The sequence below is a fragment of the Zingiber officinale genome, chromosome 4B (assembly GCF_018446385.1).
Source record: "Zingiber officinale cultivar Zhangliang chromosome 4B, Zo_v1.1, whole genome shotgun sequence".
Taxonomy (NCBI): domain Eukaryota; kingdom Viridiplantae; phylum Streptophyta; class Magnoliopsida; order Zingiberales; family Zingiberaceae; genus Zingiber; species Zingiber officinale.
Window position 1 is genome coordinate 135,054,064 of NC_055993.1, and position 12,722 is coordinate 135,066,785.

At 37.1% G+C, this 12,722-nt stretch overlaps 1 protein-coding gene across 1 annotated transcript in view; it reads right to left on the reverse strand.

Moving 5' to 3' along the window:
* The window catches only part of LOC121976896 (guanine nucleotide exchange factor SPIKE 1-like), a 135,359-nt gene that overhangs the window by 21,648 nt on the left and 100,989 nt on the right, over positions 1-12,722 (reverse strand). The window contains exons 26-29 of the mRNA XM_042529296.1: positions 9,981-10,124; positions 8,638-8,805; positions 8,216-8,563; positions 7,711-8,043 (exon numbers count right to left, since the gene is read on the reverse strand). Of these exons, the coding sequence (XP_042385230.1) occupies positions 7,711-8,043; positions 8,216-8,563; positions 8,638-8,805; positions 9,981-10,124 (993 nt within the window). The remainder of the gene's footprint in view (positions 1-7,710; positions 8,044-8,215; positions 8,564-8,637; positions 8,806-9,980; positions 10,125-12,722) is intronic.

Genomic DNA, 12,722 nt, shown 5'->3' on the forward strand with positions numbered 1-12,722 from the left:
TGATATGCTTGACCCTTCCGCGATGATTAGAGAGGTGCCTGCTCTGATACCACTTGTTAGGAGAAAAGTAGCTAGAGGGGGTGAATAGCTCATCGCTTGCTCGTCGCTTGGCGTTGCTTGTTTCTTGAAGGATGCAGCGGAATACAAACAAACCAACAGTAACACTAGGATTTTACTTGGTATCCACCTCGAAGGTGACTAATCGAGGATCCACTGCGCACCCTCACTATGAAACACTCCTTTCGGTAACTCACAGGGGCGGAGAAGCCTCTGAGACTCTCGGTCAAGAAGAAGAAAGGGTAGTAAAGATTAAGTAAAAGCTTGAAATGCGGTGAAAAACCTAACCACAACCTTCCTCTTGCAGATGGATCCGCCTCTTGACTTGGAAGCCTCCAAGAACCCAAGCGGCGATCACGTGCTTGTAGAGAGGCTGTGGAGAAGGCGGTGAAGGCTGGAATGAATCGGTGAAGTTACGCTGCAGGATCGCGCGCCCGGCTTTATCCAGCGCCACGGTCGGATCCTCGATTGATTTCCGAATCGATCGAGGTCTGGATCGATCGCGGATCGATCGAGCTCAATGCTCTGAAGCGCGCTGGATCGATCCGGATCGATCCGGCGCTGCTCAGCGCGGCGTCGTCGATCGATCGGTGATCGATCGGGACCTCTGGATCGATCCGCGATCATCCGAAGCTCTCGATTGGGAAGAATGCGGATCGATCCGATCGATCCGAGCTGAATCGATCGCGGATCGATCCGGCGCAATTTTGCCCAAACGAGTCCGAACCTCCACAACCAACATCCGGTCAACCTTGACTGTTGGTACATCGTACCTAGCATCTGGTCACTCCCTTGACTGCGGGACTCCCCAGTGTCGGTGATCCCTGACCCACGGACTTTTTCGTCGTGCAGTATCGGTCACTCCCTCGACCTCTTGGACTTCACCGGATGTCCGATCGTCCTGATCCATCTGATTTCTCGGCTTCACTCACGGGACTTTCACTGGCTTAAGCTCACTGGGGTTTTCCGTACTGCTTAACTCACAGGACTTTCACGGCCCTCACGGTTTCATACGCTGGCTTGGGACTTCCACTCGCTTGGGGTTTTCCATACGCTAGCTGGGACTTTCACGGCGCTCACGGGTTTCCTACGCTGGCTTCACTCTAGGACTTCATACGCTAACGCGGTTAGGACTTCCCAGTCAAGTATCCGGTCAACCTTGACCTACTTGACTCTTCTTCGATCAATATCTTATTGTCAAACATCTAAACCCAAACCAAGACTCAGCTTGGTTAACCAGGTCAACCTTGACCTGAGGGATGTTGCACCAACATGTAGGACACTCCTTAATAATGTGCCCATGTTGCTTACAATAGTTGCAGAATTTCTTACTGCAGTTGCGAGCAATATGCCCAAACTCCTTACAACTATAGCACTGCAGTTGATCCTTACCACGGTTCCTCCCTTGAGCAACATAAGCAACATTGATAACTGTAGATTTTTCTAGTGATGCACCTAGAACAGCTTGGGTAGCCAATCTTTGTTCTTCACGCAACAATTCTCCAAGACATATATCCAAAGAAGGAACTGGATTTCTATTTAGCAATCCAGCCTGAGCAACATCAAAGTCTGATCTCAATTTCATTAAAAATTGATCGCGTTTATTAACTTCATGAATTGCCTGAATACTAGCTAAGGCCTCCTTTGGTACTTTTGAATATATAATATTAGAATATTCACCCCAAAGATTAAGAAATCCAGAATAATATTACTCAATAGAAAGATCACCTTGACTGAGATTACCAATCTCAAGCTCTAGTTGGAATCGCCTTGCAGTATTATCTTGATGATATATTCGTTTCAGGTAATCCCACATCTCCTTAGCCGTATTAAAAGGACGTAAATTGTTCACCATATGAGCTTCGATGGATCCGAGAAGCCAAGAGATAATTCGGGCATCCTTTGTCTCCCATTAACCAAGGTCCTTAGCGTTTTCAGGAGTCATTAAAGACCCATCAATGTGACCCCAAAGCTCCTTCCCTTTCAGAAACATCCGGAACTGAAATTCCCATGTTGCATAATTCTTTCTGGTAAATTTGATTGCCAAAGTCTCCGTAGGTATTCTTCCAGAAAAATTCTCATTAGCCATTCGAAAAACAAGTCAATCCAGAAAAACAGAAATCAACCCAAAAGAAACAAACCAGAGAGCTTTAAGGGCAGAAGAAATTTCAGCCTTCCTTTGGCTCTGATACCATGTTAAACAGCTTTGAAATTCTAGAAAAAAGTGTCCCTTTCTTCTCCGGAGCTTTCTCATTAAATAGAATTGCTTTACAATTCATCTTTAGTAACAAAGTAAATATAGCTACCATATTAATTACTGATAATCTAATTTAAGTATGTACTAATTACAAATAATCTACTCTAGGTAATAATATATACACAGCTAATTAGCACAATTATGGCAAAGTAAATTACATATTTGATAGGCCATAATATCTGCCATTGATAATATCAGCAGAGCACAGGGTATCATATCATAATACCATGAAAGGTTACTTGTTATCTCGAGCTTGAGTTAGGAAAGATATTTCTTGATTTTTTTTTATTAACAAAATTCATAGGGAATGACAAGTAGGAAGAACCAAATAGCAACGGAGATCCCATCCACAAAGTTTGTGACCAAATTTTTAGAATTTCCTAGCATTTTTTAATTAATATTTAACTAATTTTTTGATTCAATTTAGATTTGCCAGCTTAAATCTATTTTAATGGATTTAATTGTCAAGGGCTAAAGGTGTATATGCAATCTCTTTAGAATCTTGAGATGGGCCCAGCTAGACTTGGAACTCAATGGAAAATGCATGTTGTCCATCCCAAATCTTAACTAGAGGTCTAGTTGACTTGATCAGGGATTGAAATAGAATTGGTTAGGAGTGACCCATCAAATAGAGGGGTAATTTTGTCAGTACCCAACACACGCTGGACAGGTATGAAAAGGGTACTGGAAGACATGACTATTTAAGATAACTAAACATGAAATTTTGACCAAAGATTTAAGTATTATTTATGTAGAGCTAAAATTTGCAAAAATATTGGCAATTAAAGCACCACAACAACAACAACCAAGCATTTTCCCACTAGGTGGGGTCGGCTGTATGAATCCTTTTACGCCATTGAGCTCTACCTCCTATTATATCATCATCTATATTTAAATAAATTTTATCTTGTTTTATTGTTGCTAACCAAGTCTTTTTTGGTCTTCCTCTTCCTCGTTTTATATGCATGTTTATCATAGTTTCACATCGCCTAACTGGAGCATTTATTGGTCGTCTAAGTACATGTCCGTACCATCTTAAACGTGTCTCTCGGAGTTTGTCCTCAATAGATGCAACTCCGACTTTCTTTCTAATGCTCTCATTCCTTATTTTGTCCATCTTCGTATGTCCACACATCCACCTTAACATCCTCATCTCTGCAACTGTCATCTTATGCTCATGTGCTCGAGTCATAGCCCAACATTCAGCTCCATATAATATAGCAGGTCTAACAGCGGTTTTATAGAACTTACCTTTAAGTTTAAGCGGCGGTCGCATAAAACACCGGCGCTCCCTCATTTCACCCGTCACTTGTATTACATGTAAGGCGTCTCTCGTTCCCTCCATCGTTTTGTAAAAATGATCCTAAATATTAAATCTCTCGGTTCCGGGTAACTCGTCCTCTCTATCTTAACAATTGTTTCATTACTTAATATTGCTAAATTTAAATTCCATATATTATGTCTTTAATCTACTAAGCTTAAAACCTTTCCCTTATAGTGTCCTCCAAGATTCTAACTTAGCATTTACTCCTTCACGTGTCTCATATCGAAATAATATCATATCTGAACAACGTACACAGCAGTCTTGTGTCTTGAATATCTGTGATGATTCATCCATAATTAGTGTAAAAGATAGGGATTTAGGGGTGATCCTTGATGTAACCTATCTTTATTGGAAATCTTTAGTTACTCACTTTGAAGTTTTTACTCTGGTCGTTACATCCTCATACATATCCTTAATTAGTTGATATATATTCTGACACCTCTCTTTCTAAAATTCTCCATATAATTTTCTTGGGACTCTATCATAGCTTTTTCAAGTCAATAAATACCGTATGTAGATCTTGTTTTGCTCGATATTTTTCAATTAATTGTCTAAGGAGATGTATAGCTTCTATTCGACCTTCCAGGCGTGAACCCAAATTGATTTTCTGTGTGGTCTCCTTCCTTAATCTTTTTATTTTTTCCAAGTTTCATAGTATAACTCATTAGTTTAATACCCCTATAGTTTGCACAATTTTGTATGTCTCCTTTGTTCTTATATAAGGAACTAGAGTACTTATCCTCCATTGATCAGACATTTTTTCTCCAATATATCATTAAATAATTTTGTAAGTCATTCGATACCTTGCTTCCCTAAGCACTTCCATACCTCTATCGGAATATCATCCGGTCCAACGACTTTTCCATTGTATCTCATTTAAAGTTTGTTTTACTTCGAAGTTTGAATTCTACGATAAAAATTAAAGTTTCTATGCTCATTTGACCCAATTAAATTACCTAAGTTAAGTTGGTCACTAAACCTTCATTAAAAGTTGATGAAAATACCTCTTCCATTTCTTTTATTTCTCCATTGTTTACTAATACCATACATTCATCTTTAATACATTTTATTTGGCTAAGATCTCTTGCTTTTTTTTCTCTCAGCTATTCTATAAATGTCTCTTTCCCTTCTTTGTATCCATTTTGATATAACACAAAAGTTTCATTTTTTGCTTCACTCACTACTTTCTTAGCTTCTTTCTTGGCTATTGTATATTTTTTAAGTTTTCCTCGTTCTTACAGGTGTACAATAAGTTATAAATTCTTTTTTTTTCTCTAACGTACGTTCTCGTTCCATTATCAAAATTTTTATTTGGTCGTGTCTATCCTCTTGACTCATTAAATATGCTCTTAGCTATTGTTTTCAAATTTGGCGCCATTATATCCTATATTGTATTCGAGTAGCCTTGTATTTCTCCTAATACTATTTCCATCCTTTAATCAAAGGAGCTTTGCACATTTTTCCTACAGTCGCTATTATATCCTATATTGTATTCAAGTATCCTTGAATCGCTCAAGTCTATTCTTCTCTACAGTCGCTCGACTTGGTAGAGACAAGAGGTTCGGTCTTACTAAATCTTCATTCTTCTTAACCAGAAAGTCAATTTACGATTTATTATTCCCACTTTTGAATGTGACTAAGTGTTCTTCTCTTTTCTTAAAAAATATATTAGCTAATATAAGGTCATATGCTATTACAAAATCTAATATAATTTTCCCTTCCTCATTTTCGTTCCAAACCCATAACCCCTATGTACCCTCTCATATTCCGCATTTTCACTCCGACATGTACATTTAGACACCTCCTATTAAAACTATTTCATTTGGCGGAATGTTTTGTAATATTGATCTAAGTCGTCCCAAAACTTTGATTTGATAGCTGCATCTAATTCTACTTACGATGCATATACGCTAATTATGTTCATAGTTTCTTTCACCACTATTATCTTAAGAGTTATAATTCTATCCACTTTTTTAACTATTCCTACAACTTTATCCTTTAACGAACTATCTACAATAATACCCATTCCATTTCTTGCTTTACTCTTTCTTGTGTACCATAACTTTCTCTATCAGTTTTGCTTTTTCTCCTACCCATTTTGTCTCTTGTATACAAAATAATTCTTTTCTTAATCATCATATCTACTACCTCCATTGATTTACCAGTGAGAGTTCCCATATTCCATGTTCCAAATCTTAGATTATTAGTTTTCTTATCATAGTTGTTCTTATCTAACCTATGGTGTAAGAACTTTTGCCTATTTAACACTACACCCAAGTTCTCATGGAGATGTAGCGGTCCTTGCTGAGACGTTACAGTCGGACCCTGTAATGCGAACTCTTGCATATTTATCACTACACCCGAGTTCTGGAGATGTAACGGTCCTTGCCGAGACGTTACAGTCGGACCCTGTAACGCGTTCCTTCCGGGGAAGGACCTAGCATTAGCACAATAGTTTAATGGATTCATTCATTGAATATTTGCCATAGTTTGACGCTGACTGGCAACCTAACGCAACCCTCCTCCTTTATCCGGGCTTGGGACCAGCCATGACCGGTCATCATGGGCGGAGTTAATTAAAGCACCAGTGAATCAAAATTAATGACCAAGAAAATATTGTAACGAATTTGGTTAACAATTAAAGGCATTGAAGGACAACTAAGGAAAACTAAAGAGTAAAAAAGGGCAAAAAGATATTATGCACACTATTTAGGTATATAAATAATGTCAGAATTGCCAAAAAAGGTGACATCCAAAAAATTCTAATTAATTCAAATGAAATACTCAAAGACAGGTTACCTGACAGGTTGAGTATTCCATGAATGGTTTTAGCAAGCACTTAGACAGTTCCTTAGGTGTTATTTTTTTAAATAGACAGGCTAGATAGTTTGTCGAGCCGTCTATGCAGTAAAAGGAAATTACTAAAGATATTTTGACTAAAGGAACTTACTGAAGACTTTAGGTTGAGGACCTTTTGAGTATGGATCAACTGTTCTAAAGTCCACAACTCTTCCCAACTTCTATAACTCCACGACTCTTCTAAAGATGGTGACTCTTCCTAATTCATCTTCTCCATGGCGTGTTGGTCTTTTGGTACGACATCAACATCATCTCATTCTAGTAGGGAATCGAGACCCCAACTCAAAATGAAATTTCAAACATTTCTTAGAATTGCTAGAGTGGGAGTCGAAAGGGATGTTTAATTAGCAAAGGGCATGTAACTAGGGATAACAGCGTGTGGCTACAGATACATGATTTGTATTTAGGGATTTGTGACATATGATTATATGGATAGACAGTTTTGCATCGATAGAGACAAAACATGCATATGCATTGTATTTCATGTTCTTAGTATGCCTACTAGTTACTTCTTCACTAAGCATCCTTATCTGTTTCATGTTATTTGCAAATACATCTGGGATGTGATGACAATTAAGTATCCTGGTGCTTTTGGTGGATCTATAAGTCAATAATGTGCAGTCGAGACAAAAAAAAACTCTCCTAATGGTTGTTTGTTTGATGTGATGATAATTAAGGTGAGTCTTCCTCTAAAATGAAGAATCTTTAATTTTAAGAATAATGTAATGAAAATAAAGTTGATACTTTATATTTGAGTTCCACTAAAGTGGGTTTATCTTAGAAGGCGATTCTTGAATATTGCTAGTGTATCCTGTACTTTAATTTGCTGTGATTGTTAGACATTTTGTAAAAAGGTGAAATTTTTACACTACCTTACTAATTCACTAAGCACTTCAAAGTTGAAGTTCAGGTATTTTATTGATGTATTATATCTGTAAAATCTGATAATTTGTTGCTTTTATGGATTTTATGCTTGAGTGACATTAAGGCTTCAAAAGAACTTTTTTGAAGGATTTAAAATTATAACTAGTGTTGCACTCTGAATTGCTCATATTGAGAAAGAGAAAAATGTTATTGTGTTTCGTATGAGTCTTCCTCATGTGTTTGTTTCTCATCCTGAGACAATTGCGTCTTATGCTATTATGTAATGGTTTAATAAGATAATTCATTTCATTGAAGAATCTATGAAGAGATTAACAATTTAAAATCATACCAAAACTGCATGTTCGAGGGCTGCATCAAGGGCCAGAAGAAGACTGTCTGATAGATATTTGACCTCTGACCAGGACCAAAGATTATCTGTTGAATTTTCAGGAAATGCCTCAAGTGCATTTCCAGGTAGTCCACAATCATTTATAAGTTGCACATTCAACCTTTGATCTGCCATTTCCTCCAATGATTTCCTAAGACGCCATGCTTCACCACTCTCTTCGAGATTTCCATTAGGCTTCATCTGAGCCACTTGAATATCAGACATCAACTCTGACAAGGTAATTGTCAGCATAACTCTCAATCGTGTCGTATTTGTGAAATAGTAAAATGAATTCTGCATGAGGAAAGTGAATATTAGGAACAATTAAAATGGAGAGATACGATTAAAGTAGTCAGTTCCAAATAGTTGGGACAAAGATGGCAAGATGTTGAGTAAAAGGAGGAAATTAAATACTCGAGCCAGATAATGCAAACTTTCAAGATGCCATCTGAAATCACTATCCTACCCTGATAAGTATCTGTAGTCCAAGCACAGCTCTTTTCCTGATGGAATCATTACGAAAAACTGCAAGGCGCAAAAGATGAAATGCTACTTGCTTCATGAAGCGATCATTCTCTCTTGCCATCAGTGTTGCTCCATGAACACTGAATATATAGTTAAACACAGAAAAGAAGGCCTTCCAAAAAGCCAATGGTTGACTCCGGGAGAAAAGACCTATCATCATGGATGTGATGCAATCTAGTTTCCCATAGTCAGTAGCAATACTTTGAGATGCTGCAGCAACCGAGAACTTGTTGGTAATCTCAAGAACCTGAAGACTGACTGCTGTGCTCAAATTTTCTTCCCAAACTTCCTACAAGAATTTGTAAGGTGCAAGAAATCATACACTCAATTTGAGAAACAACTATTAGGAACTTCAAGACGTACCAATTTTTGCCTCAGTATAGGATGAAGAGACTCTCGCAAAGCTCTAGTTGTTGCTCCAATTCTAGAAGACTGTGCTTGTGCAAGAGCTTCCCTTAAAGAATATGGTTGGTTAGATGAACTTAACTGAGGACTGACTTTGTGCCACAGATATCCATTTTCAGGTGTTCCCTGTAGAAGAAATAGAGATTCCAACTATGCATTCAGCAGTGTAAATCACTAAATGATTTTTTTGTGCAGTGGTTACAATGCTGATAACAGAAGCAATTGCCATCACAATTGGCACTGAGAACATCACAGCTGTTTTCAAGAGTTCAACTATTGCATGATGTTAGGCAAACATCGATAACTGGTATTATAAAATGGTGACATCAGATAATAGCAAAATATTATCTGATATCACCTTCACCTTTATGTCCTATACTTTCTTAATACCAAAATAAATGTTGTGCAGCGAACAAGAGCATTAATTCTTGTATCATCCTACTAAGATTAATCTTATTTTCAAAGACTCGAAATTTATAATTAGAATTGAATTTTCCTATGTCCACAAATATATCTCATTAAACCATTGGGAGTTGGACTCTAGCATATGATACATCTTGGGTTTTCTGACTATGGTGTCCCTCTTTGCTACTATCAATGCTCCATTTTGTGAAATTTCTCTTTCCCTTCCTTTTTTTTAGTGTATCATCGTCTTTCCATAACTTGGATGGAACCAATGATTAGCCATGTGAAGAAAATCTTTGAGTCTTGGATGGTACCGTTGTCAATTGGTGATTTTCTTTCTTCCCCTATTATTTTAGTATTTCATCTTTTCATTGTATTCGAAAAACAAGAAATTTCATGTCTCAGTCGGTATCATTGAAACCATATTAGCATTGACAACAATGATATTTACTCATAACAATAGAATATTGGTATCGATTGACATGTGGAATGACACTTTGTCCATGTTGAGCAATGTTGATCAACACTTAAAATCATAGCTCAAATCAAAGGAAAAATATTAAACTGATTTGACAAGAATAGAAAGGGGTTGTATCCAATTTATGGGTCAAGTTGGGCTTTTGTGCCCATCCACAATAGAAGGGCGGTCCCAGTCCAGGAGGCCCCCATTATATGGTTTCTATGATATACGATTTCTTATCCTTGCATAGGAAAGATGCTATTCCTATGTCTTGAAACTTGATTGCCCAACTGGCAAACCAGATAATGCAAGGCTCACCGTTCACAATGGGTAACTGGTTAAAACTTTGTTAAACAAAAAAAACACACAAAATAGATGATGGATTGTTCCTTCCTAAAGAATGGAAACTACTAAGATAATATTAAGTAGAACGTACTCTAAATTCTTGACGAGATGCTTCAGATAAATATGTATTAATTGCTGGCGAAAGAGAATCAGAGTACTTTGGAGAATCATGTCCTTCATTGTCAGGGAGACGTGAGCTACATCCCAGTAACATGTTATCTGTTGGTTTTTTGTGCTGTAGACAAGCAGAAGAAATAATAAAAAAATGATCCACATTGTATTTGAACATCAATTACCACAATCGCCAATATCATTGATTGATGAACAACATTCAGTCAATAAGATAAAATTGGGATATATGGCAAGCTAGCCAGATTGGCTCAAAGATTAATTTTGGATGAACTGAAGAAGAAGAATCCAGATGGTAAATTGAGATAAAAAGAATACATACACTTTAGTGAAGGGTGGGACATATTTATATATATACTAGAAATCTAATTTAGAAAATTATAATTAGGCTAATTGGCAATTAGCCTAATTGATCCCCATATATTAACTAATTTGTACGGTAACTAATATACAGAGATATAGGAACTAATATACATAAATATGGTCGCTAATATATACTGATAATGCTCCCCCTCAAGTTGAAGCATAGATATTAATCATACCCAACTTGTTATAAAGATATTCAACTTGAACCTCATTTAAAACTTTTGTGAAGATGCCCCCGAATTGTTCTCCTATCTTCACATACCCAGTAGAAATCAAGCTTTGTTGAATTTTCTCACGAACAAAATGACAATCAATTTCAATGTGCTTAGTTCGCTAAGGAAACACAGGATTTGATGCAATATGAAGAACAGCTTAGTTACCACACCACAGTTTAGCTGGTATTGAAATTTTAAATCTTACTTCAGTCAAGAGTTGATATATCCATATTATCTCGCACACAAACTATGTCATAGGCCTATATTCTGACTCTGCACTAGATCGTGACATAACATTTTGCTTCTTTCTCTTCCATGAAATTAAATTTCCTTCAACAAAGATACAATAACCTGAAGTAGATCTTTTATCCATTTTAGAACCTGCCCAATCTGCATCTGAAAAACATATAATATGAGTGTGCCCATGATTCTTATATACGATACCCCGTTCGGATGCTCCCTTTAAGTAACACAGAATTTACTGTAACACTGCCTAATGTTGAATGGTTGGAGATGACATAAACTGACTAACAACTGACCGAGTATGCAATATTTGGACGAGTCACAGTAAAATAATTTAACTTTCCAACCAACCTTCGATATCTCTCAGAATGTTTAAATAGTTCTCCATCTTCTGTGAGATGCATGTTCTGAGTCATTGGAGCACTACAAGGCTTTGCCCCCAATTTTCCTATCTTAGATAATAAATCGAGGACATATTTTCTCTGAGATAGAAATATACCATTTTTACTCCTCACAACTTCAATACCCAAGAAATACTTAGTCTTTCGTATGAAACTGAGTATGAATGAAAGATTTAAGAGAGATTCCCGTAGTATCATTTCTAATGACAATAATATCATCTACATATACAACTAATAGAATGATACCAACTCTTGACTGCTTGTAGAACACAGACTGATTAGACTTGCTTTTCATCATACCAAACTTTCTAATCTGACTAAATTTTCCAAACCAAGCACGAGAACTTTGTTTCAAACCATACAAAGATTTTCGAAGACGACAAACTTGCCTAGACTCCCTTGAGCAACAAACCCAGGAGGTTGCTCCATATACACCTCCTCCTGAAGATCACCATGAAGAAATGATTCTTGATATCAAGTTGATGTAGCCAATGATGAATAGCGGCCATTGAAATAAACAATCAAACCGATGTCAATTTTGCAACAAGTGAAAAAGTATCAAAATAATCCACCCCATAGATCTAAGCATAACCTTTAGCGATAAGATGAGCTTTTAATCTAGCAACTAACCTATCCGGATTGACTTTAACTCCGAATACCCATTTGCATCTAATAACTCTTTTCCCTAAAGGTTGATTGACCAAGTCCCAAGTGCCATTGTCATCTAAAGCATTCATCTCCTCTATCATTGTATCTTTCCAACCAGGATGAGATATGGCCTCACACACAGTCTTAGGAATAGAGATAGAATCAAGTGAAGTAATAAAAGAATAAGAGGAAGACGACAAGTTGTTATAAGAAACAAAAGAAGAAGTAATAAGTGCACCGTCGTTTACCTTTACGTAACGCAATAGGAAGATCATTGCTCGGGATTGGATCTGATGATGAAGTAGTAGGTTTAGGACATGAATCTAAAGGTGACGCCTGGAATAAACTTGAGTAATAGGAGGCTTAACAGGATCAAGTTCCGAGACAGGTGCCGGTTCCGAGACAGGTGCCGAGGGTGTGATCGAATGCTGGGAAATAAGGTGAGGAGAATACACCAACAAATCATCATCCTCCCTTTGTTGAGTCGGAATAGGTGAGGATGAGAAATAAGGTGTATCTTCCATGAAGATAATATCTATTGAGATAAGATATTTGTTAATACTGGGGCAATACCACCTATAGCCTTTTTGAAGACGAGAATAACCAAGGAAGATACACTTCAAAGACTTGAGATCTAATTTAGTAACACGTGGACGAACATCCCGAACAAAACAAGTGCTACCAAATATCCTAGGGTTAATATGAAACAATGACTTATTGGGGAAAAGGATTTTATAAGGGATCTCACCAAGAAGAACAGAGGATGACATGCGGTTAATTAAAAACATGTTGTAGAAATTACATCAACCCAAAAGGATTTGGGAACATTCA